This window comes from Oncorhynchus clarkii, chromosome 3 (assembly GCF_045791955.1).
Source record: "Oncorhynchus clarkii lewisi isolate Uvic-CL-2024 chromosome 3, UVic_Ocla_1.0, whole genome shotgun sequence".
Classification (NCBI taxonomy): domain Eukaryota; kingdom Metazoa; phylum Chordata; class Actinopteri; order Salmoniformes; family Salmonidae; genus Oncorhynchus; species Oncorhynchus clarkii.
Window position 1 is genome coordinate 60,156,492 of NC_092149.1, and position 27,701 is coordinate 60,184,192.

The 27,701-nt window shown below is 44.9% G+C and overlaps 1 protein-coding gene across 1 annotated transcript in view; it reads right to left on the minus strand.

Moving 5' to 3' along the window:
* LOC139400219 (pleckstrin homology domain-containing family M member 3-like) overlaps positions 1-27,701 on the minus strand; it is a 53,136-nt gene that overhangs the window by 18,880 nt on the left and 6,555 nt on the right. The window contains exons 3-6 of the mRNA XM_071145210.1: positions 16,428-16,671; positions 15,424-16,205; positions 4,566-4,711; positions 3,927-4,120 (exon numbers count right to left, since the gene is read on the minus strand). Coding sequence (XP_071001311.1) covers positions 3,927-4,120; positions 4,566-4,711; positions 15,424-16,205; positions 16,428-16,671 — 1,366 coding nt within the window. The remainder of the gene's footprint in view (positions 1-3,926; positions 4,121-4,565; positions 4,712-15,423; positions 16,206-16,427; positions 16,672-27,701) is intronic.

Below are 27,701 nucleotides of genomic sequence, written 5' to 3' on the forward strand. Positions count from 1 at the left end.
GAGACAGAGAGACAGAGTGTGTGATCAAGCATGTATGAGTTTGCTCAGATATAGAGGCAGAGCGTGTGCGTGTATGCCCACAGACAGGCAGATTTTATGTGGTCATTGTGTGAGGAGGCATGGCAAAGGTCTAGTCAGAGAGAGCAAAGCCCCATTCACACATCAGCCTCAGGCCTCATTAGACAGGCTTCATTACAGCACTAACCTGACACACACACACAGGCTCAGAGGGCGGGCTATTTGTTTAGCTGAGGATGAATTCCCTTTTCATGTGTTTGTGGGAAGCTTTACAGTTAAGCGATAGCCAGGGAGGTGTGTGTGTAGCTTTCCAGTCAGTAAGAGATAGACAGGGAGTTGGGGGGACTGTCAGAGAGACAAGCCACTACTGAGAGAGTGAAGCCAGCAGTCAAGAGGCTTCGTCCTAAACGTCACCATAGTCCCTACATAGTGCATTACTTTTGATCAGAGCCCTATGGACCCTGGACAACAGTAGCGCACTTCATAGAGAATAGGGTACCATATGGAACGCAACCAGAGTCAGAACAACATAGAGCATACATACATACCAGACACACAGCTAGGGAATGTACAGTCCATGCCATAACTGACTAATCTAACTGCTACAGTACAGGGTTCAGCAGACGGACAACACCAGCTTTAATTGGAGGATATCAGTGTTATGTTCAAGGAAGCAGGAGCATAGGGTGTATGTCTACTGACAGACATATTTAGGGCAGACTACCTGCCTCTCACCCTGATTGCTGCAAAATATGTTTTGGCCATATGACATGACAACCCACTATGGATCTTCATCTTCACTCACTTTTGTTCTACGTTGTAAAGAACATACCCCCGGAGAACTCCTTCCCAAAACAACAAATCACTGGAGACAGAAAAAGTGTTTTAAAAAAAGACATCGGCATCATAACTGTGATATGTAACCTGAGTGTTTAAGCCTCCAATAGAGACATCCAATAGCCACCCAGTCTGCCGTGTGAATCCCTGTTAAATCCCCTGGTTTGTGTGATTGTCATTTTCTCAGGGGCCTGCCTGCCAGTCCACAAGGGCTGGACAATAACTCTCCTTCCCTCTCGAGTGTGGTCCACCAACACAGACAGTGTGGTAAAGAAGGCCCACCTGCGCCTCTTCAACCTCAGGAGGCTTAAGAAATTTGGCTTATCACCCAAAACCCTGACAAACCTTTACAGATGCACAATTGAGAGCATCCTGTCGGGCTGTATCACTGCCTGGTATGGCAACTGCACCGCCCTCAACTGCAAGGTTCTCCAGAGGGTGGTGCGGTCTGCACCACGCATCACCAGGAGTAAACTACCTGCCCTCCATGATACCTACAGCACCCGATGTCAGAAAGGCCATAAAGATCATCAAGGACAACAACTGCCCGAGCCACTGCCTGTTCACACCGCTACCAACCAGAAGGCGAGGTCAGTACAGGTGCATCAAAGCTGGGACCGAGAGACTGAAAAACAGCTTCTATCTCAAGGCCATCAGACTGCTATAGAGCAATCACTAACTCAGAGAGGCTGCTGCCTACATTGAGACCCAATTACTGGCCACTTTAAGAAATGGATCACTAGTCACTTTAAACAATGCCACTTTAATAATGTTAACACATCTTACATTACTCATATCACATGTATATACTGTATTTCATACCATCTATTGCACCTTGCCTATGCCGCTCGGCCATCGCTCATCCATATACTTATATGTACATATTCTCATTCACCCCTTTAGATGTGTGTGTATTAGGTAGTTGTTGGGGAAACGTTAGATTACTTGTTAGATATTACTGCACTGTCCGAAGTAGAAGCACAAGCATTTCGCTACAATCGCATTAACATCTACTAACCATGTGTATGTGACCAATAACATTTTATTTGAACACACACACACACACACACACACACACACACACACACACACACACACACACACACACACACACACACACACACACACACACACACACACACACACACACACACACACACACACACACACACACACACACACACACTTGATTCTGCAGTGTTGACTCTTCCTGTGGGTATCAGCGCTGGCTCTGGCAGTAACCGACCAGCACACCCTGCTGGGGTAAGATCACAGCCAGTCAGTCAGTGTGTGGTTTGATAAGACTACAACTATTATATATTGAATACAACAGGTTCACTGCTTAATGGAGGTTATGACTTCGGCTTATGTGAATAGGAGATAAAGTATTGTACACTGTAAACAGTATGGTGCATGCTTGTGTTCATATGTATGTGTGCAGACTATCCACACGTGCAGCGTTTCTGTGTGTCTGAGCGTCTGCAGCATTTCTGTGTGTCTGTGTATGTGGGGTACCCGTGGGGTTCAGAGGTGTGCGTTAGATCAGCGCAGACAGTGTGGGCCGTGACAGCTCTCTCCCATCTCCCAGGGGTTGAGTATAAACACAGGGCAGGCTTCCTCCGAGCTCCCTAGCCCTTTAGCCCTGTCCAGGGCCATGGCAGGCCTATGGAGGGCCGATGGATGGCCGGGGGAAGGTTTTAGCGCCTCCGGCCTCATTAATCCTGTAATGTTTTGAAGTGTGGGGCATTAGCCGCTGTGGGCTAATGGTGTAGCGGTAAACATGGGCCCCGGTGAGCGAGCATCGTTCCGGGGTCGCCACCACTGCCGTAAACATCACAGCTAGATGAAGTTACACCCTCTTTCCGACAGCCAGATGGGATGGCTCTGAGGGCCCAGGGTGGGTGTGGAGGAGTAGGAGGGTCTCAGAGCCCCACCCTCTCTGTTGGTTTCTGTCAGTAGGTTACTTCAAACAGACCTCAGCACAGCAGAGACAGACATCAAAAGGGCAGGTGAACCTGGGATGTCTGCAGTCTACACCGACCTACACACTCACTGTAGACACGGGACATAAACCTGCCAGTCAGACTCTCAAAAGCACATAAAGAAGGACATGTTTTAGACACAAGTATATGGACCAGGACTGTCTTTAAAAACAATATTACTAACCTGGACAAAATGAGAAGCTTACTAACCAGTTCTTTAGAGATGTGTTGAGTGTACTTCACAAAGTGCGAGTACAAGAGTATAGTGTGGGGAGGGGTACGAAGAGTGTCTGTAGTCCATGGGAGTGACCCATACAGGGCAGTGAGCATCCATCACCCCAGAGACAGGCCTTTTAGTCTGGACCCCTCACATAAACACAATCCCCTCATTCCCATCATACGGAGAGAGCATGTAGGGGCCTTAAGGCCTACAGACAGTCATACTCAACGTGGGCTAGGAATCAAGTCAACAAAGGGTCTTTCAAAGGACATCAGACATACAATTACCATTCCAAGCTTCTTCACTATATTCCTGTGTTTTATGAAATCCTACTTTGATGTTTGCAGTCTCATTACACACCATTCTCTCTCTTCCTCCTTCACATCACCCTTCACTGTCGTGGCCCCCCAACATCTTGCCCATTCACAACTCTTTATATCTGTAGTCACTAAAGATGGTCTTGGAGTATCAGTTCAGTGCTCATACACCTGACTCAACAATCAAGGCCTTGATTAATCATTCTTTAAGTACTCCCCTCTCCCCATGCCCCTCGCCTTCAAAGCCCCCCTCGGCCACAGCAGAGTAGCAGCTGAACATGTATGCTCTGAGGAGGAACTGGGTCTACTACAGTTTGGAAATTGCCCCCCTCTCACCTTCTACGGAGGTCCTCGGCCACAGCAGAGTAGCAGCTGAACAGGTATGCTCTGATGCTCTGAGGAGGAACTGGGTCTACTACAGTTTGGAAATTGCCCCCCTCTCACCTTCTACGGAGGTCCTCGGCCACAGCAGAGTAGCAGCTGAACAGGTATGCTCTGATGCTCTGAGGAGGAACTGGGTCTACTACAGTTTGGAAATTGCCCCCCTCTCACCTTCTACGGAGGTCCTCGGCCACAGCAGCACGGCAGCTGAACAGGTATGCTCTGAGGGACTGGAGCTGCTGTCTCAGGCGCAGTACTGCAGCCAGGCCCTCACAGTGTTCATACAGACACGGGTTCAGCTGCTGCACGTCCAGCAGGGGTTCCTCATACACAAACTCCAGGAACTCCTTGGCCTGCTTGGACACCTGGACAGGACACAGGGGGAGGGATGGGAGGGCTGAGTGGTGGAGAACGCATAGGGATGTGGGGTTGTGACTGTGTATACATACATATGCGTGTGTGTGTGTGTGTGTGTGTGTGTGTGTGTGTGTGTGTGTGTGTGTGTGTGTGTGTGTGTGTGTGTGTGTGTGTGTGTGTGTGCGTGTGTGTGTGTGTGCGTGTGTGTGTGTATGCGTATGTATGTATGTATGTGTGTGTATGAGTTGTGGGACCACATGGGGTAGTTGGAAAATGTAACCTGGCAGCATTCTCTATACTGTATGGGGGCACCCAACCCTACGTCCATGTGTCCACCCAATTTAAGATACGAATGTGTGTAACTAGGGAACGTTCCCAAGTGTATTTTAGAGTGTATCTCAATAAGCTGGACATACTTCTGAAATGTGTGCATGTATCACCATTGATTCTCACCTTGTGTCTGTTGGTGTCCCAGTTGTGCAGCAGGCGGGCAGGGATGAGGAACAGGTTGTCTTGATGACAGCTTTGGCAGTAGTACCAGCCACTGTAGCAACACACCTTGGCCTTGCCCCGTGACAACCCTACTGGCTTCTGACACCCTGCACAGAGATAGAGAGGAGATACTGGATAAGGGTGTGTGTGTGTGTGTGTGTCTGCGTGTGTGTCAGTGTGTGTGTCTACAGCTGAACTAAAGCACAAAATGCTCTGTGTATCTGGAGCTCCAAGTTGAGCAATAAAGTCCCTAATTTACTAGAAATGACCTGTTGGGTAAGACACTAAAGACAGCTCATATTCAGGTCACAGAGAGAAGCTGTTGTCAGGAGATTGAAAATCCCATTTGCTACGGCTAATGATTAGAGAGGAGAGACCCAGTCAGTCTGGGCTCTTAAGCACAGTGTTAATATGTAGCAGTTTATGGCACCTCTTAATTGCCACACTAACCACGTTCAACCAAGCAAACAAACATCTATAACTACGAGAACCATTAAACTGCAGCCACATCACCTGTTCAGTAAATCCCTCAAACCCAGTTGAGACTGAGGCAGAGATCAATAGGTTTCCCCAGTCCTACCTGCAGTCACAACAAGAAGAGAGATCCTAGGATTCTATTGAGGTTGTTTAGTAGTGCTGCTATCCTCTGAAAACCCTCTTTTATTGTTCCTGTCTGCATTCCCCCAAATACTCAGGTCCCACGCCACGGGTGACGATTGGAACCCAAACAGGTGAAAGGGGCAACGGCAGGTATCCCTTATCCCCAGGATGATCTGGTAGGGCCGGGAGCGCCACAGAGGAAGAAAGGAACAAGAGAAGAGGGAGAAGGCAATGGAGGGAGAGGGGGAAGGACCTCAGATGGATAAAGACTTGCACGCTCTTGCTCTTTTTCGATGGAGCGTGGTGCCTTCCTCTTTACTTCACAGAGACAAGAGAGGGGCAAGAGATCAGACGTGGATAGAGAGAAGGAAAGAAAAGAGACAGAGAAGAGGAAAACACTGTCTCCATAGCCGGACACCAACGCCAGCTATCAGAGCAGCAGATCAGGACCTGAGAGACTTAGAATGAACATAATACAAGTCTGTGATTTCGTCTGCTTTATCTGCGGAGGCTTTCTATGGGATGTTGTTGTTGAAGTACCTGATAGAGCACTAGTGACAGTCTATGACTACAGAGAGAAACCAAAGGGTAATGCGTCTCAAATAAAAACATATCGGGCCGGCGGCTCAAGCCTATTCCTGGACATTAGGCCGAGCACTTGTAATGGAGATTCTTCAATGAGCATGCTTTTTAGTCCAGGTGTAAAATCAATTTGGGAGTAATTGGTTTAACATTCACCACTGTGTACATAAGGGACACCAATGTAAAAACCTTACAGATCGCAAACACTACATTAACCCAATAGCCTCTCCAGCCAACATCTTAATTACCTCAAACTCTGGGGACAAACTTTGAGGCCTATTAGTTTCTACTATGATTCAGTCAGAGGGAAAGCCAGTGGAGAACACAACCCAAAGCAATATAAGAGGCCCCAATGAGTCAGATAAATGACTAAGCAGGGACCGATGTGGTGTGTCCGTTTCTCTTGGAGAGAGAACCCATCTCCTCCTTATGCCTTCCTAAATCCAAGGCAATATGGCATAAACACAGGGGCTGCACTGCCACTGGCTGAGGTAAGGAGTTAGCCATGCACCAATCAGCCGATCAGGCTGGAGCTAATGTCAACTTGAGGTTTTTGTGGCAGGGACCCCAAGCTATAAAAAGAGAGTTGGTGTCTTCCCCCCTCAACTCTAGTTCCCTCTTTACCATCCATCCTCGAGCTTACACACACACACACACACACACACACACACACACCCTGGAGGCTGCAGTGTGGCGTGTACCACAGACCATGCGGCGGGGTGTCGTGTGTCGGGGCTGCCCTGTAATCAGTGTAGGAGCGCAGCACAAACCCACACTAACCACTCCGCTCCATAAATACACACATCCCATCCACTCCCCCAGAAAACAAACCAGCCTGCTGCTGCTCTGATGCCCATCAACTCAACTCACTAGGGCTGGATTTAGCCATTGGGGTTTTCTGAAAAGGGCTCCTCCAAGTGTTCTCGGAAATGATTGATAGCATTCACTAACATTGTCGTTTCCAGAACTACACCTTGGCTTCTGTATAGGTTCGATTCTCCGAAATAGGATCCAGCATGTTTAAATCTGGACGGTAACTTGTTGTGTTGGATGGTGCCTTGGCAATACAGATCCTATACTAATGATGTGGATGATGTGTCTTATTTTAGTGAGTGTGTGATGGATGTTAGGGCCTCCATGGGCAATGTCCAGCAGAGAGGAGAGGATGGTCAGTGCCAGCGGCCAAACGCTGTGTAACTGCTGGGAAGGAGCTGGCCACTAGCAAACCACAGCTGGAAAGGCCGCTGGGTCTGCTGTCACTGTCAGTAAAAAAAACAACAACAAAAACCCTCACACAAAAAAACAAACGCATATTGATCTACATGGTTACAGTTTAGTCATATAGCAGACGCTCTTATCCATAGCAACTTACAGTAATGAGTGCATACATTAATACTTTTCATACTGGTGCCCCATGGGAATCGAACCAACAACCCTGGTGTTGCAAGGGCCATGCTCTACCAACTAAGCCACACGGGAGCTTACTTCATGGTTATGTCCTCCCTAAAGCCACAGCTCCCTAACACAGCTAGGTACATTCTAGTAGCCTTCTAGTGTAGAGTGCAGAGGGCAGAGGGACAGAGCAGTGGTGCTCATGGGAACAACATGGCCTCTAGGATTGTCTATGCCCACCAGTGTGGGAAAGAAGAGGAATAAAACCATGGACCCACCATCTCAAGCTCCCACTTGAGAGGCCACTGTAAGGATTCCCTAAAACCTCCAGTGTCGCCTCAAAATGGCTGACACTGAGGGGAGGAGAGGTGATGGGAGGAGATGGAACGTGAGAGAAATCCACTGTTGTAATACTGAGGCACCCCAGGTCTACCTGCTGCTATGATGAAACTGTGGCCCCTCAGGTCCCAGTCCCACAGCTAGAGAGGGTCAATTCTGCTCTGTCGTCCCCAGAGAGGGGTTCCTACTCAACCACGCTTTCAACTGTCCAACGTTTTACACCACCGCACTGCTGAGTGGACATTGACCAGTGTGTGTGTGTGTGTGTGTGTGTGTGTATGTGTGTGCATGCACAGGGGGCAAAAACAAGAGGCCTCTGCTTTGATGTGTCTCATTCAGGCAGACGAACACTTGTGTGTGAGGGAGAAAATCGTGTGTGAGAGAGAGTGAGAGTGCTTGTGTGTGTGTGGGGAGGGTGGGGGATGCGCTGCCCATCTTTTGATGTGAACGCCCACCTCTTCCCCTAACACCCCTTTCCACCAACAGATTCCCACCCAACCCCAAAGCATCTCTTTTCTCAATCTCCTCTCCCTGGTTGTCCCTCTGGATACTCCAGTCCTCCTCTCTTCCTCGTCCCTACAAAGCCCTCTCCTCTGAGGACCCTGTGAATCCACACAGGCTGAAAGACCGGGGTCAAGCAAACTTTGAGAGGAACCTGGGGGTACATTCAGCCCCTTATAGAAGGGTAGAGGAGGTGTTGAGGGGGGGTAATCAGGCTTCAAATGAACATCGGCAACAGAAAAACAACCATGTGTTTCCCCATGTGCAATTAGCTGAATAAATATTGCTCATTAAATTCTGTTTCAGTATGGGTTTGATGTGAACAATCACTTGTCGCATATGCATGTGGCGCAATTCTTATGAAACAAAAGGACAAAGACAACACACAGGTGGAGGGTCACTGGCCTTTCATGGTAGGGTCCTGAACTGCATGACTGGTTAGCAAAAGTAACTGCCCAGTGATTCCAGATATCTAATATTACCTATAATTACTAACAATATGAAATAGTAGTTATAGTATTTCTTTAAAAAGTAGTATTTCTAGAAATAGTTCTTTTTTTCTTTTTATGATAAATGTAACGGATTACAAAAACACGGTAACTGTAATCCATTACGCTACCAGCAAAAATATTCTAATTCGATTACAGATACTTTTGAAAAACTAGATAATTAAATTCAGAAAGAATGTTAGCGGAAAAAAAATAACTTTTCCAAATGACATTCGAATAAGCCCCGAATTTTTTAAAAATTTGTTCCACCTGAGCGAATCTAACCACAAGTCAGAGATCACTATGATGACACGCCAAATGTGCTTGATCGATTGTGGGAAAAAAGCAGGAATAGGCTTTTGTAGGCTATTATAGTCCCACCCGTGTCTTCCTATGGGGAATAAACGTTTGAGGTAATCACCACAGCTGCTCTCTCATTTAGCTATTTGTGTCTTGCAGAAGTTTGGACACACCTACTCATTCAAGGGTTTTTCTTTATTTTGACTATTTCCAACATTGTAGAATAATAGTGAAGAAATCAAAACTATGGAATAACACATATGGAATCATGTAGTAACCAAAAAAAGTGTTAAACAAATCAAAATATATTGTATATTTGAGATTCTTCAAAGTAGCCACCCTTTGCCTTGATGACAGCTTTGCACACTCTTGGCATTCTCTCAACCAGCTTCATAAGGAATGCTTTTCCAACAGTTTTGAATGAGTTCCCACATATGCTGAGCACTTGTTGGCTGCTTTCCCTTCACTCTGTGGTCGAACTCATCCCAAACCATCTCAATTGGGTGGAGTGATTATGGTCAGGTTGGGTGATTGTGGTGGCCAGGTCATCTGATGCAGCACTCCATCACTCTCCTTCTTGGTCAAATAGCCCTTAACACAGCCTGGAGGTTTGTTGGGTCATTGTCCTGTTGAAAAACAAATGATAGTCCCACTAAGTGCAAACCAGATAGGATGGTGCATCACTGCAGAATGCTGTGGTAGCCATGCTGGTTAAGTGTGCCTTGAATTCTAAATAAATCACTGAGAGTGTCAACAGCAAAGTACCACCACACCATCACACCTCCTCCTCCATGCTTTATGGTGGGAACCACACATGCAGAGATCATCTACTCTCTCACAAAGACACGGCGGTTGGAACCAAAAGTCTCAAATTTGGACTCATCAGACCAAAGGACAGATTTCCACCGGTCTAATGTCTCGCTCCTGTTTCTTGGCCCAAGCAAGTCTCTTCTTATTATTTGTGTCCTTTAGTAGTGGTTTCTTTGTAGCAATTTGACCATGAAGGCCTGATTCACACAGTCTCCTCTGAACAGTTGATGTTGAGATGTGTCTGTTACTTGAACTCCATGAAGAATTTATTTGGGCTGTAATGTCTGAGGCTGGTAACTCTAATAAACATATCCTCTGCAGCAGAGGTAACTCTGGGTCTTCCATTCCTGTGGCGGTCCTCATGAAAGACAGTTGTATCATAGTGCTTGATGGTTTTAGCGACTGCACTTGAAGAAACATTAAAAGTTCTTGAAATGTTCCGCATTGACTGACCTTCATGTCTTAAAGTAATGATGGACTGTCGTTTCTCTTAGCTTATTTCAGCTGTTCTTGCCATAATATGGACTTGGTCTTTTACCAAATAGGGCTATCTACTGTATAACACCCCTACCTTGTCACAACACAACTGATTGGCTCAAACACATTAAGAAGGAAATAAATTCCACAAATTAACAAGGCACCCCTGTTAATTGAAATGCATTCCAGGTGACTACCTCCTGAAGCTGGTTGAGAGAATGCCAAGAGTGTGCAAAGCTGTCATCAAGGCAAAGGGTGGCTACTTTGAAGAATTATAATATAATCATTTAATATAATAATTTATGTTACTACATGATTCCATATGTCTTATTTCATAGTTTTGATGTTTTTGCTATTATTCTACAATATAGAAAATATTAAAAATAAAGAAAAACTCTGGAATGAGGAGGATGTGTCCAAACTTTTGACTGGTACTGTATATATCCATTGATTCTTGAAGAATATAACTTATAAATGCCTCATGAGCTTAGTTCAACTGTCATACACCATCAGAACCCAAAATATAAACGTGTTTTTCTCCAATGTTTGTAAACATTGTAGATGTAAACAAAAACTGTATAGTCTCATTTCAAAATTATTGTTTCAACCATGTTATCAAGGATGGTCAGTCCTTGCATCCATTGCTCTGTCTATTAATCTGAGAGTCATTACATTTCTCCAGTCCCATCCCTCAGTTCTTTACCAAAACAGAGGCAGGGTGGACATTTAGTTATTGTTTCGTCTGTGGATTGGCCCTTTAAACAGCTGCATATGATCAAGATATCAAAGTGTCACCAACAAAAAGGTAAACAATAGACCTATAGCAAATGCAGCATATGGCATTCATTTTTCACATGTAAATAGCACTTTTCAGTAGTGCTCAAAGCATGCCATTCCATAAGGGCAGCATTTATTTTTCAACTGGAATCAATGAGCCCAATCAGTCCTCCATGACAACAAAATCATAAACAGAGTAGGGCTGAATAATGAGTCTTTAGTTTTGGGGTCATGCTCAGGTAAAACAATTTGTCAAATCTATACTTCCATATTTCCAAGTCCTATTCTTGAAGATCAAGGGGTATAACATTTATTGGAATGACTGGAATTCTGATAGACTTTGGTTTTTAATGTATAGATATAATTTAGTAGTTGTATTATATGTATTAGAAAGTGATGGGTTAGAAAAAGACTACATAACCAACCCATGAAGTAAAATGTAACATCCATATATGGCCAGCTAGGTAAACTTTAACATGGATTTATCCTGCAAAAGATGTCGTTCAAATGGTAACATATATTTTTGTCTTCTAAAAGTATGTAATCAGATTACGTTACTGAGTTTGGGTAAGTTAAAAGTTACCTTACTGATTACAATTTTGGACAATTAACTAGTAACGGATTACATAAAAAAAAAAATATGTTTTAAACTACCCAACCCTGAATATAGTGCATTCACATATTCATCTGACCAGTGACAATCTTATAGATGCATTTAGGTCACAGTTCAATATTCATCAAGAACTGATTAAAAAAAATGTGTGTTCAGCCAGGCCCAGAATTGTTTTTGATTTATTTTCTTCTGGATTCACGTGAATACAGATGTAAGATCTTAATTTGACCCTTTCTCACAGCAGGAACATATAATGTGAAAATGTAAATTATTGTGTGGATTCTAATTGTAAAAAAATCGTATTGGTTGATATATTTTTAGTTAAGGTAAATCAAGTCTGATATTTTAATGTGGAAATTACAAACTTTAGAAGCATTTTTAAACCTAGAATACACATCAAGTTTTCTGCAATAACAGGGTGATCTAATGAAGACCCTTCATGTGAAGCTTTGAGACGCCATGCCAAAACTCCTCATTACCGACCGCTGTTCTAACAAGGATATTTTGACTTCACTCTCCAGTCAAAAGAACAGCCGAGAAAGAAATGGTAAAGCACATGAGATTTGAGTCAGATTCTCCTCCCCAATTTGTCCTTAATGACATGTACTCTTATAATCTCCACCCAGCACAGCCAGAAGACGACTGGCCACCCCTCAGAGCCTGGCTCCTCTCTAGGTTTCTTCCTCGGTTCCTACCTTTCTAGGGAGTTGTCCCTAGCCACCGTGCTTCTATATCTACATTGCTTGTTGTTTGGGGTTTTAGGCTGGGTTTCTGTGTAGCACTTTGAGACATCTGCTGATGTAAAAATGACTTTATAAATACATTTGATGATTTGGCTAGCACAGGGAAGAGCAAGGCAAGACAGGGGGAATGAAGGCAAGAAGATTCAACTCAAGGATTGTTTTTGGTTGTTTTGTTGCATTTCTTGGCCTATTGTGCTCTGGCCTCTTTACAAATTCCTAGACCATTAAGTTGCTGAGGTCTGATGGGTAATTAGTAGACACCAGAGCCCAGTTAAAAAGAGGGTGCACATGCTCCCTCAACCTTCCCCCCAGAATCACACACACAGGCACAGGAGGAGGCGGGGCCAATCCACCATCCATCATCTATCCTTTATGGGGGCTAACAAATTGGTGCCAGAGGGTGTCGGTCGGTGGGGAGGCGGGGGACAGAAGAGGCACAGGGTGCTCAATCACAGCCCCCAAATAGACAGAGGGGCGAAAGCTACAGTAATGGGGACCCCTGAACCCCCACGCCTCCCTCCTACACTCCCTGGCCATTGTGCTCTCTGTCAGACCCAACAATGGTAACTTCCCCTCTCTCCCACTCTCCTCTCTTTCTCCCACTCTCTCACTTTCCCTCTATTTGCCTGTTGTCCTCACCCCTCCTCATCGCATGTCCCCTAATCCCCCTAACAGAGCCGTGGAGGCCAGGGATATTTGTTTAGGGAAAAGCCATTAAACTGTAATACAACAGGCTGGCTCCTGACTCTCCATCCAAAGCTAAGTGACTGACAAGAACAAGCAGTCAAAAGGAAACTGGCACTCTACCAAGGAGCCAGGCAAGGGGATTGGGGAGGGCGGGAAGAGATAGAGAGAGGAAAAAGAGAGCGAGCGAGAGCACGAGAGAGAGAGAGAGAGAGAGAGAGAGAGAGGAGATAGAGGGGGGACAGAGGGAGAGAATGAGCCAGAGAGAAAGAGTAGAGTTCAGTGAACACAGTGACAGCATGAGAGACTGTGTGAGTCTGAATGAACGAGAAAGAGAGAAAGGAGAAATAGGGAGAAAAAGAGAGCGCATAATTAAAGGGTTTTGTGAACAGAGCATGGGACAAGCTGTATCCAGCTGTTATTCTCTGCTTGTGTCTCATTCAAAGAGGTCTGCAGCCCGAGCAAAAAGAGCCCCTGTATCAAACAATTAGCTTCCGCATTGACGATAGCATCCCAGCCTCCCGGGCGCCTGTCTTTGATTATAAAAAATGATTTTTTTCCCTCTGCTTTATGCCGGCCAATTATCGTCAGGTGCCCGCTCCCCTTGTTCAGTGGCCCTTTCAGATGGCGTGCATTAATAGAGCTGGTTACAGAAGAGAAGGAGGAAACCACCTCATTCATCCCCTTTTAGGAAGCACAGATTTCACACCCAGAAAGACCAAACACAGAGCCGCCATGGCTCCATTTACTGAGCTGTCAGACAGAAGAAGGGGCTATCTGGTAGTGAGATATCAGTTATGGTCCACTGAGGCTTAGGGAACGAAACAGATGTAATGGTGGAGACATCTCTAAGGGGAACTATGAACTGTAGCTACCTCTCTATAACTCCTACAAACATACAGGTCAGGTCATAAGCCTAGTAAATACAAAAACTGCTACAGTCAGCCAGCCAGTGTGTGTGTGTGTGTGTGTGTGTGTGTGTGTGTGTGTGTGTGTGTGTGAGAAAGCTGGTTATTTAGGGAGGGGGGTCTGTGACCCCCAGTGGTGTAACAGGTGACTGGTCTAAGCTCAAAGGACTGGTGGCTGTGGGTGAGAGCCCCAGACACCTTGATCCCCAGCCGTCTCCCAGCCGCCCTTTTGAAGCCAACCACAACAAAGCTGCATTGCCAACAAAGGTAACGCCACCGCACAGGACTCTGGGTAATGCCATGTCGTCGTGCAGTGAAAAATAAAGAGAAACAAAATAGGGGTGTGTGTTTATTTGGGTTGTGGTGAGGTGAACTCATAAAATTACAGACCCCAAAAAATCTGTGGGTCTACCAAGTGTTCCATTGGAGGGATGCTGTTCGTCTGTCTGTTTGTGTTTGTTTTGTTGGAGGGAAAGTGGCATTGACTGGGTGTATTGATACATCATCCAAAGTGTAATTAATAACTTCACCATGCTCAAAGGGCTATTCAATGACTGTTTTTATTTTTACTCATCTACCAATAGGTGCCCTTCTTTGCGAGGCATTGGAAAACCTCACTGGTCTTTGTGGTTGAATCTGTGTTTGAAATTCACTGCTGGACTGAGGGACCTTATAGACAATTGTATGTGTGGGGTAGAAAGATGAAATAGTCATCAAAAAAACTATGTTAAATGCCATTATTGCACACAGAGCAAGTCCATGGAACTTATTAAGCACATTTTTACTCCTGAACTTATTTAGCCTTGCCATAACAAAGGGGTTGAATACTTATTGACTCAAGACATTTCAAATTTTTTTTTATCATTTGTTAAACAAATTGGAAAATCATAATTCCACTTGGACATTACGGGGTATTGTGTGTAGGCCAGTGACTAAATACCTCAATGTAATCCATTTTAAATTCAGACTTTAAATTCACAATGTGGAAAAAGTAAAGGGGTGTGAATACTTCCTGAAGGCACTGTAGATAGGATTGAGAGATACAAGGCCTATATTGCACCATCTGACAGTCATTAGCTAGCTACCCTCACAGAAGTATGCATCTGAGATTGTGTAATGCATGTGTTTGCAGAGCACTACTGAAGTATGCTGTCTCTTTCTGTAGTAATATCAACAGATTTTTGACTAATGACAGGGGTTACAATATAAAGCCACGGGTTTGATGGGTTATGTTATAAAACATCTTTCCATAAAGAGTAGAGATATGTAGATGAACCAGTGATGTGACAGATTAGATTTTTGGAACTTTAGTGAAGAATGTGTCACTTTAGTGTCTGTGTAAAAAAATACTTTTCCGGGGGTTTATATTTTACACGTGTGCAAGTGTGTGTATTAACATGCATGTGTGCATTGGATTTTTAAAATGTAACCTTTGTTTTGGAAATGTGCTTTTAGCGTTCCCAACTCCCCCTGAGAGACCCTGGGAGAGTGGGGTCACGGCCAGGGTCAGCCATTATCAACGGCGACCCTGGAGCAATTAGGGGTAAGTGCCTTGCACAGACTGACTGTGTGTGTGTCTGTGTGGTAACAGGCGGAGGTCTCTACCTGCACACCTGAAGCTCTGGGTGGTCAGGCCCTTCTCCACAGCCAGGCAGGTGAGGATACTGAGGAAGCTGGTGGTGACTGACTGTCTCTTGGCCCTCTGGGCATCCCTCTGCCTCCTCTCCCTGGAGGGCTTGGTCCTCAGCAGCACCCCCGTCCCCATCGACACTGCACCTGGCTGGGCCTGGCTGGAGCCTTGACCCTCCTCCCCCTGTGGCCTCTGGGCCGCCACGGCCGTCCGCAGGGCCTCCACCCAGTCCTGGGCCTTGAGTTGGCTCTCAGCCCGCAGACGGAGCACCTCTTTGGGGAAGACTGCCTGGAAACGGGCGGCGCTGGCCCCCTCGTCCCTCTGCACGGCCAGGCAGGAGGCCAGCGGGTAGCGGAGGACAGGCTCGGACACGGGCCCCCGGCCCTCGGTTGGGAAGGCCTGCAGCGTGGAACGACTCAGCACAAAGGTGAAAGCCCTCCAGTTGTTGAGGTCAGTCTGCTGGTGGAGCAGACCCACCTTAAGGACATCAGCACAGCGCTTGGTAAACAGGGGCAGGGCCGTGGGCCGGGCTGGGGGAAGATGCGAGGTATGAGGGGTCAGGGCAGCCTCAGCAGGACCAATGGGGTCTGGTCTGGTGTCGAGACCTCCAGAGGAGATGGATGACGACGGGGATAAGACTGGAGGCGGCTCTGCCTGTTTGTGGCCGGGCCGGGCAGCCAATACTCTCTCCCAGATCTGCCTCCTCCAGTCTAGCGCCTCCCACTGGCAGGCGGCACGTAACTGCAGGCGGGTGGAGCTGTTGAAGATGAGGTCAGTGAGTGGTCTATTAAAACATGCTGTTATGAGAGAAATAACTTAAATTGCAACTCATGTTTATGTAATTGACTGTTGACTCCAACAATCTTTGATTTATTTCATTTAACCTTTATTTATCCAGGAAATTCCGTTCAGGTTAGAAGACCTATTTTAGGAAGGAGACAGCAAGAGGTCTCCTAAGAGTTGAGCACCGTTATTTTACCTGTTGAAGAAGAGGGCCTGGAGGACTCGTCCGTCCTGTGGTGGCTGGGGCTGGCTAACCCCCTGGCAGTGGGACAGGGAGTAGGCGGTGCAGAGCTGGCGGTTACCACTGCTGTCCAGGCTGTAGAGACGCAGCTCACAGGGGGTCAGCTCTAGGTGGCAGATGCTCCAACGACCCTTCTGACCCTCACGATGCTCCAGGGAGCCCTGCTTCACCACACTGCCGCTGCTGCTGTCCTTATGGGCTGGAACAAACACAACATATATTCAGCAACAGGATCATCTGCAGAAAACACTATTTGATATACAGCAGAACATCAGTGGTGGAAAAAGTCCACAATCGTCATACTTCAGTAAAAGCAAAGATACCTTCATAGAAAATGACTCAAGTAAAAGTGAAAATCACCCAGTAAAATGCTACTTGAGTAAAAGTCTAAAAGTATTTGGTTTTAAATATACTTAAGTATCGAAAGTAAAAGTATAAATCATTTCAAATTCCTTATATTAAGCAAATCAAGCGGCACCATTTTACAGATAGCCAGGGAAACACTTCAAAACTTAGCCATCTTTACAAACTAACAATTTGTGTTTATAGTGAGTCCGCCAGATCAGAGGCAGTAGGGATGACCAGGGATGTTCTCTTGATAAGTGTATAAATTTAAAATTTTTCCTGTCCTGCTAAGCATTCAAAATGTAACGACTACTTTTGGGTGACAAGGAAAATGTATGGATTAAAAAGTACATTATTTTCTTTAAGAATGTAATGTAGTAAAGTAAAAGTTGTTAAAAATATAAATTGTAAAGTAAAGTTAGCCAAAAAAACGACTTAAGTAGTACTTGAAAGTATTTTTTACCCCACTGCTAAACACATAGGCTAGAGCTACATTTATTAGGCTTTACTTGTTATATTGAACAATGTATAGCTAGCTACTGGAAGAGGTTACAAGTAGAAGATAACAGCCTTAGAAAGATTCAGAGGGCAGACAAAAGAACAGCGACTATCTGATTGCAAATAGTACGGCGGTGTGTGGGGGGGGGGCCCAATGGGCTAGGCTGCCAGCCACACATGCTATTACCACTCACAGAATGTCTCTGCAACAATTTCATCTTATTATCTGCTCATTGGATCAATAACACTGGCCTCCATTCAACAGTCAGCACTCAGCAGTGTGCTCTTGGCTAATATACCGCGTAGGACATTCATTCTCCCATCATTAAGGACACATCTTCAAAGCGTAGCCTAGAATTCTCAACTTATTAAACAACTCAAATGCGACACATTACTAAGAGCAGGGGCAAACTTCTAACTGCCTAGCCTATTCTGGGTCAGCTTGCTTAGCCAGCGTTTTCACTAAATGAATTAGGCTACCATGCAACTCCCACCATTTGAGGGCTACAAATCTGATAGCACTTTTGACATGTTATTTATCGGAGCCAAACACAGATGTTCAGGTCTGAACGTGAGAGATGATATTTTGGTTTGTGATAGCAACTAGCACAGTTAGCTTTGAAAGTGCTTCCTGTGAGGTCAGCAGGAAGAAACAGCATTGTTACCCAGAACGCTGTGCAAACACAGAGAACCAGGAGAAACTCACTTATCTGGGGCACACCCTCTCTCTGCCCTTCCTCCCTCCATCCGTTTCTTTTACACACTCCTTTCTTTATCTCTTTTCCTTTCCATTCCTCCTTTTTGCATCTCATCTCTCAGCTTCCTGTTCAGGGGTTTGGTGGATTTTGACTTGTGCTGTGGCTGCACGTAGGGTGTAGAAGGGCAGACGTGTCTCCACCTACCAGTGGCCCAGGAGCATTGCTGAAGCCAAATAGCATTGCACGTAAATAGAAATGTCTGTGAGACATATAGGAGCCACTTTCCTTATCTGTAGTGCTCCAGCATACACTAGTTGTCATTGGAGCACAACTCGCAGCCTTGACGTATACTTGTTTTTATCCTTATCAGAAATGTTGTTATACCAGGGTTCACAGGTGGGTGTAATCTTTGACCAATCAATGATAACTGATAATCAACAGACCAAAAAATTAAAAATATTACTGGAGTTCAGTTCAATGTATCTTACTGTTATGTAGCCTACCTGCAGTTTCACTCCCCTTTAAAAACCCAATAGGCTCTGACCCAATCTAGTCCCTGTTCACCTCTGTCAATCGAGGGTGGCAAAAGGCATCTGTGGGTCTGTAGGCTAATTTGTCTACGTTTGTCAGACGGAGAGAGCAGATGCCAGAAGCCCGGGACAGACGACCAGACGGCCGGGCCGGTTGGCCGCTGTGCTTTGGCTTTCGGGAGCCCCTCAGGCAAAGGTTGGGGGTGCTAGGGGGCTCGCCTGTCCCCCTGGGCTTCAAAGGCTCCTGTGAGCACGTGGGTGCGGTGTAGGTCACTGTTCATTTCACGCTACAAAGGAGGCGAGGCGCACGGACATGACTCAATTAGTAGAGTCGCAGTCGGCGCTTTGCTTTGCTGGGCCTGGTCAACCAGCAGCATCCTAGCCCTACACGGCCCTACACCTCCCTGGATTGAACTGGCTGTCCTGACCTGGCCCTGCATGGCCGTTAGTGCCACCTGATGCGATAGCGTTGCTGAAACGTCACAGGGACTTAACATTAACGTGATGTGAATGGTCTGGCCCAGAGGCAGGTGAGGAGAGGACATCTTGTTATGAACTCATTGTTGGTGTCTGAGCCATCAGTTCATATTATACTCAACTCAAAACTGTGTGGTTTAGCTGTGCCTTGTCCCCTAGTGATAGTATAATAGATTCACTAGATGAACTCGGCTAGCCTAATAAGATGGGAAAATACTTCTAGAAACAAGGCTAAATGTGGTTCAAATGGGCAATGGTCCCTTTCCTTCCTTCTTTCTTAACTACTGAGGTAAATGAAGTTGGTGGTGGGGTGTCCCATCCATCTTACTGCACAAAAACACTGACAGACAAGGTGTCACTTTGAGTCTTGCACTTGCATGCTTAAATACTCTTTAAGGACCAATAAATATGTAAATGCAGCCAGGAGCCCGATTGAGATTCAGCCTCCGCTCGACAGTCGCCACGCTCGGTGGAGAGTGGAGCAGAATTAAGAGGTGAGACATTAAGAGGTGAGACACACGCACACACACACTGTTCAATTACTACACCACTGCTTGCGTGCCGTGACATCATGCTCCGGTAACGCTGTGAGACATGAACAAGCTAACGTTACGCCACGCAGCCTTGGGCCCCAACAGCCTGAAATCAAAACTGACATTCTGTAAAACCACCAACACATAGCTAACGCTTGCCTCAGTCCTGCAGCTAAAACGCTGAAATAGGATATCAGTCCATCCAGAGCTGTAATCACACTAAAGCAGCTGCCTTAAGGCTTACATGGGGACGTGACAATAAACACTGTACATGGGCTAGGGTGTAATTTGGGGGGAGGGTTGTACCAGGAATAGGGAGTACCGGTTAGGCTGCCAAAGTCCAGACAGAATTGCTAGAGCAGTCACTCTTACTGTAATGACTGACTGCCACACCCAGACAGACCAAGGACAGCCAATCACAACATAACAAGTGCCATTTTATAACTTTGGCCTTTAGAGACGAGATGTTTTACCAATGGACCCCCTGGTGAATCCTGGACACCATAACCAGGACAGACAGACTCAAAGAGAACAGAAAGGAATAATGTTTTTTCCAGTAAGGAAAACATCCCAAACATACATATACATTATTAATGTTCTATTTAATTCGCTGGTTCCTAGTTACACCGAACAAAAATATAAATGCAACATGCATACACTTCTAAGATTTTACTGAGTTACAGTTCACATAAGGAAATCAGTCAATTGAAATAAATTCAATAGGCCCTAATCTATGGACGTAACATAACTGGGAATACAGATATGCATCTGTTGGTCACATCACAGTTACCTTTAAAAAAAAGTAGGGGTGTGGAACAGCAAACCAGTCAGTATCTGGTGTGACCATCATTTACCTCATGCAGCCTGACACATCTCCTTCACATAGAGTTGATCAGGCTGTTGATTGTGGCCTGTGGAATGTTGTCCCACTTCTCTTCAATGGCTGTGCAAAGTTGCTGGTTATTGGTGGGAATTGGAACACGCTGTTGTACACGTCGATCCAGAGCATCCCAAACATGCTCAATGGGTGACATGTCTGGTGAGTATGCAGGCCATGGAAGAACTGGGATATGTTCAGCTTCCAGGAATTGTGTGCCGATGCTTGCAACATGGGGCTGTGCATTATCATGCTTAAACATGAGGTGATGGTGGCGGATGAATGGCAAGACAATGGGCCTCAGGATCTTGTCACTGTATCTCTGTGCATTCAAATTGCCATTGATAAAATGCTATTTTTTCCCCCATTGTCCGTAGCTTATGCTTGCCCCCACCATGCCCCCACCATGGGGCACTCTGTTCACAACGTTGACATCAGCAAACCGCTCGCCCACACGAAGCCATACACACTGTCTGCCATCTGCCCGGTACAGTTGAAACCTGGGATTCATCCATGAAGAGCACACTTCTCCAGCGTGCCAGTCAGTGGAGGCTCCTCAGAGGAGGAAGGGGAGGACCATCCTCCTCAGTGAAATTTCATAAAAATAAAAATAGTGAAACACTAAAAAAGTTTTCCTTTATAGATACAACTATACAAAATATATATGTCACCAAATAATTGATTAAAACCGTTTTTTAATGGTCTATAGTAACTTCAACTGCACTCTCTGGGGTAGCACCATGGTGTAGCCAGAGGACAGCTAGCTTCTGTCTTCCTCTGGGTACATTGACTTCAATACAAAACCTAGGAGGCTCATAGGCCTCACCCCCTTCCATAGACATACATGGTAATTATGACCACTTCCGGAGGACAACCTCAAACCAATTAAAACTTTTGCAGTATGAACTGACATGTTGTCCATCCAATCATAGGATTAGGACCAGAGAACGAACCTAGTGTGTTGTATTGGGGTTGTGCCGCAAAGCATTATGGTGGGTGCTATGTATTGAGAAGCTTGCTGGATGCCAACCGCTGTTACACCTCATCAAAGAAGATGAAGAGAAGCTTGGTGACATTATTGGATAGATTCAAAAGTGATAGTTGAGAACTTTTTGGTTATTATTCCATTCAAATTAGTTTCTTCAAATTACAGGAGATGGGAGTAAGATTATACATTGTTTTCTTGGTTTTAGAACTTTATTTTTGTGTCCAGTTAACAAGGCAAATTTAAATAAATTCTACTAACTTCAGTAGCAAGTAGCCGTAGCTAGCTAGCTATCTACCAGCTCCAGTGTGCCGTTTTCGCCGCCAACTATGGAACGCCGTTTGGGTATTTGCCATGGATATTGCTGGCCTTGCCTGCTTTTTGGGAAGTCTGCCTGCGCCTTGGGCGAAAGAGGGGTACAAAGACCAGAAGAACATTGATCGTTCAGCTAAACGGCAAAACAAAAGCAAGGTGCATATAAATGGCCACATCAGATTCAAGTTTCTGGGGAAAAGCTGCATCGATCATGACAAAGGTCTGCGTATTCAAACTGCGCAACACAACGATAAAGTAAGAAGGAACAGGAATGTTCTCAAGCGGCTTATCAACACCACTGTGTTTTGGGGCATACAAGAATTGGCTTTTAAAAGGACACAACGAGAGGGAAGTTCCACTAATAAGTGCAACTATAATGAGCTTGCAGTGGTAATTACACGTTACGAGGCTGTATTTGCTGAACACATGGAACATTCCGTTTTCTAGGATGTCAAATCAATTCCGAATGATTTGATAGCTTCCATCGCATCATCCATTAAAAGTTAGATTAAAGAAAGAGGTGGATGCGGCGCATTTTTTCGCACGCGCTGGAGTAGTCTTTCCACTTTCTCCCGGTATTTATTTAGCAAATTTAACACAATCAATCAGGACAGACCCAAGCAAAACCTTATTACACAAATGTTGTATGGGTTGAAAACGAGACTAATTTTCAGTCTGATCAACAGTAGGCTACTAATAAGAGCAACTGCATACAGCCTAGGTGCGCTGTCCATTTGGTCTGGGTAACTGTAAGGAGAAAATGTGATCAAATTTGGTTTATATTCAAAATGTGGCTGGCTAGGCTGCCTATTCGTTTTCAATCCCAAATTGTTAACTGGAATTAATCAACATAATAGGTAGAGTTTGCTAATCTAGTCTTAACTATAATTCATATAACCTATTATAAGGTTGCTGCAGTTGGACAGGGTTTTCACCCCCCAGGGGCCAGGAGTTTTTAAAGTAAAAAAATAAAAATAAACATGTGACCTGATTAGGAAAAACTGGTCCCATCATAGCCCTTACAACATTTTTACAACTGATTACTGATTAATCACTGTCACACCTTATAGGGTCTCCAGTTAACAGATAAGGAAAAACACTGGGACCCCGGGGGTAAAAATTACCCCGCCACTCTGAGACCTATGGAGCCACCAGTCTGCTTGCAGTTGTCAGTTGTGTGGATGACCAGGGCTTTATTCAGGAATGTTTCTTGGGCATGTGGGTGGGTGAGATGCGCAGTCTGTGTTTAACTTCATGGAGAAACTTGTTGTTCAAACCTATGGTGCAGCTGTAATGGAATGTACAGTTGAAGTCGGAAGTTTACATACACTTAGGTTGGAGTCATTAAAACTCGTTTTTCAACCACTCCACAAATGTATTGTTAACAAACTATAGTTTTGGCAAGTCGGTTAGGACATCTACTTTGTGCATGACGCAACTAATTTCTCCAACAAATGTTTACAGACAGATTATTTCACTCAATTCACTATCGCAATTCCAGTGGATCAGAAGTTTACATACACTAAGTTGACTGTGCCTTTAAACAGCTTGGAAAATTCCATAAAATTATGTAATGGTTTTAGAAGCTTCTGATTGACTCAAATTATGTCAATTAGCCTATTGGAGGTGTACCTGTGGATGTATTTCAAGGCCTACCTTCAAACTCAGTGCCTCTTTGCTTGACATCATGGGAAAATCAAAATAAATCAGCCAAGACCTCAGGAAAAAAAATTGTAGACCTCCACAAGTCTGGTTCATCCTTGGGAGCAATTTCCAAACGTCTGAAGGTACGTTCATCTGTACAAACAATAGTACGCAAGTATAAACACCAAGAAGGAACCGCGTTCTGTCTCCTAGAAATGAATGTACTTTGGTGCGAAAAGTGCAAATCAATCCCAGAACAACAGCAAAAGGACCTTGTGAAGATGTTGGAGGAAACAGGTACAAAAGTATCTATATCCACAGTAAAACGAGTCCTATATTGACATAACCTTAAAGGCCGCTCAGCAAGGAAGAAGCCACTGCTCTAAAACCGCCATTAAAAAAGACAGACTACGGTTTGCAACTGCACATGGGGACATAGATCGTACTTTTTGGAGAAATGTCCTCCGGTCTGATGAAACAAAAATAGAACTGTTTGGCCATAATGACCATCGTTATGTTTGGAGGAAAAAGGGCGAGGCTTGCAAGCCAAAGAACACCATCCCAACCGTGAAGCACGGGGGTGGCAGCATCATGTTGTGGGTGTGCATTGCTGCAGGAGAGACTGGTGCACTTCACAAAATAGATGGCATCATGAGGCAGGAAAATTATGTGGATACATTGAAGCAACATCAAGACATCAGTCAGGAAGTTCAATCTTGGGTCTTCCAAATGGGACAATGACCCCAAGCATACTTCCAAATGTGGCAAAATGGCTTAAGGACAACAAAGTCAAGGTATTGGAGTGGCCATCACAAAGTCCTGACCTCAATCCTAAAGAAAATGTGTGTGAGCAAGGAGGCCTACAAACCTGACTCAGTTACACCAGCTCAGTCAGGAGGAATGGGCCAAAATTCACCCAACTTATTGTGGGAAGCTTGTGGAAGGCTACCTGAAACGTTAAACAATTTAAAGGCAGTACTACCAAATACTAATTGAGTGTACCGGTATGTAAACTTCTGACCCACTGGGAATGTGATGAAAGAAATAAAAGCTGAAATAAATTACTCTACTATTAATCTGGCATTTCATATTCTTAAAATAAAGTGGTGATCCTAACTGACCTAAGACAGGGATTTTTTACAAGGATTAAATGTCAGGAATAGTGAAACTGAGTTTAAATGTATTTGGTTAAGGTGTATGTAAACTTCTGACTTCAACTGTATCTGCTACTTGTATTTCCAACTAAGTCCTCTCCTGTTCCCTGATTAAGAGGTGATGACCACTCCACACTACTACCATTGTCAACTCTGTCAAGACATGAACTGAAGCCACGTCTCATGTGCCCGCTCATCCACTGGCACATTGAACTTTTTCTCTCCAATTACGGACTACCCCTATCAATTTTCTCTCATTACTGTATATAGTCAATCACATACACAATTACACATTGATTTTTCTTGCTTGGACTAACTCATTCTTAACTCTTTAGTCTGTGTGGTGTGTTTTATTATAGTTTTTCTTCCCAGTCAAACCCTGAAGTTAAGCCTCTGAACACCTCAGCACCTGCCTCATACCCTCAATCACTGCTGTGATCCCTCCCATTCCCCATAATATACATTTATAGTACAATATTAAATGCTTTAGGTTAAAATAATTACTTTGATGATTTTTGAAACACACTTTGATGTCTCTGTGCGTCCCGTGCTTGTACCGTGGGTCTCCCATCCTCCTCAATTTTTCAAGTCACCAGCCTCCACTGGTGCCAGTGGCTATCGAAGGTGAGCATTTGCCCTCTGAAGTCGGTTACAACCGTCTGCGGTTGAGGCCAGTTGGACGTACTGCCAAATTCTCTAAAATTATGTTAGCTTATGGTAGAGAAATTAACTTTCCATTCTCAGGCAACAGCTCTGGTGGACATTCCTGCAGTCAGCATGCCAATTGCACTCTCCCTCTAAACTTGAGGCATCTGTAGCATTGTGTTGTGTGACAAAACTGCACATTTTAGAGTGGCCTTTTATTGTCCCCAGCACAATGTGTATCTGTGTAATGAGCATGCTGTTTAAATCAGCTTCTTGATATGCCACTTGTCAGGTGGATGGATTATCTTTGCAAAGGAAAAATGCTCACTAACAGAGAAGTAAACAAATTGGTGCACAACATTTTAGAGAAGCGTTTTGTGCGTATGGACATTTTCTGGGATTTTTTTATTTCAGCTCATGAAACATGGGACCGACACGTTGCATTTATATTTTTGTTCAGTGTTGATGAAAAGTCAACAGAACTGAGAGATTCATTAGATGAGGTGAACAAATTGAAAGACCAATTAACAGCTAATAAAGCTAGGCTATACATTAAAATCCCAAAAGTACATGTCTGGTCTAATGTCTTAAAACAACCATATAAAACCTTAACAAGTAGATTGGTAAATTAAGTCAAATCCATACAGCACTGACAGCTGAAGGTCGCTGTGAAGCCCACTCTCACTGGCTAGCTTCTGTCCATGCTGAAATCAACAGATCCATCAGCATTAGTGAGTGAGTGTTGCTGCTGAGGAAATCAGTAAATATCACCCCACGGGGACTCTGCAGGAGTACGTGGGCTGGGGTCTTTATGAGGGAACGTTTACCGCTGGCAGTGGGAAAGGGAGGAAGCATTATTGCATACCAGTGGCACCAAAGCCTCCTTTCCCTGTTGCATCTAATGTGACAACAACTGCGGTGGATCCCCATTTTAGTCACATTGTTCAAGATGGTGGGGATTTCATGGTTTTCTGCTAAGGTTTGTTCTAAGAAGAGACAGTCTGGGTCTCCCGAGTGGCGCAGTGGTCTAAGGCACTGCATCGCAGTGCTAGCTGTGTCACTAGAGATCCTGGTTTGAGTCCAGACTCTGTCGCAGCCGGCTGCGACCGGGAGACCCATGGGGCGGCGCACAATTGCCCCATCGTCGTCCGGGTTAGGCCGGCGGGGATATTCTTGTCCCATCGCGTACTAGCGACTCCGGTGGCGGGCCAGGTGTAATGCACGCTGACATGTCACCAGGTGTACGGTGTTTCCTCCGACACATTGGTGCGGCTGGCTTCCGGGTTAAGCGGGCATTCTGCCAAGAAGTGCGGCTTGGCTGGGTTGTGTTTTGGAGGACGCATGGCTCTCGACCTTTGCCTTTCCCGAGTTTGTACGGGAGTTGCAGCGATGGGACAAGATTATAATCGGATACCACGAAATTGGGGATAAAAAGGGGGTAAAATAGCTCCTAGGGGCCTACCTACACAGTGCACACAATCAAATGTCATGGAAATATGTTGTACAGGACAAGAAAGAATACAATTAGGCCTACATAAAAGCATTGCCAACTATAATGACTGGCAAACAGCAGTATCTGTTCGGATGCTAAGTGCTGTTGAATGCAGCCCATGATTTTACTATCCTCTTGTGAAGCCTAACTATCCATCCCCCTCCCTGCCTTGAGCCAACTAATGTCTTTTCAGTCGTATGCTAATCCCTCCTAATATGAGGGATAATTGGGCCTCTCTCTTTCTCCTCATTTGAGTACATTTGGTGACAGAATGACATATTATGGTCTCTCCCTAAACAAATACAAACAAGCAGACTAAACAACATGCATCAGGGAGGTTTGTATTATTCACCACATTATCTATCCTGTTGCCTAGTCACTTTACCCCTACCTATACAGTACCAGTCAAACCTTTGGTCACACCTACTCATTCCAGGTTTTCTTTCTTTTTTTACATTGTATAATAATAGTGAAGACATCAAAACTATGAAATAACATATGGAATCATGTATTAACCAAAAAAGTGTTAGACAAATCAAAATATATGTGAGATTCTTCAAATAGCCACCCTTTGCCTTGATGACAGCTTTGCACAGTCTTGCCATTCTGTCAACCAGCTTTACATAGAATGCTTTCTAACAGTCTTGAAGAAGTTCCCACATATGCTGATCACATATGCTGATCATCCCAAACCATCTCAATTGGGTTGAGGTCGGGTGATTGTGGAGGCCAGGTCATCTGATGCAACACCCCATCACTCTCCTTCTTGGTCAAATAGCCCTTACACAGCCTGGAGGTGTGTTGGATCATTGTCCTGTTGAAAAACAAATGATAGTCCCACTAAGCCCAAACCAGATGGGATGGCATATCGCTGCAGAATGCTGTGGTAGCCATGCTGGTTAAGTGTGCCTTAATCTAAATAAATCACAGTGTCACCAGCAAAGCACCATCACACCTCCTCCGCATCTGTGGTTCCCACTGTGAAGCATGGAGGAGATCAACTACTCTGCATCTCACAAAGACACGGCGGTTGGAC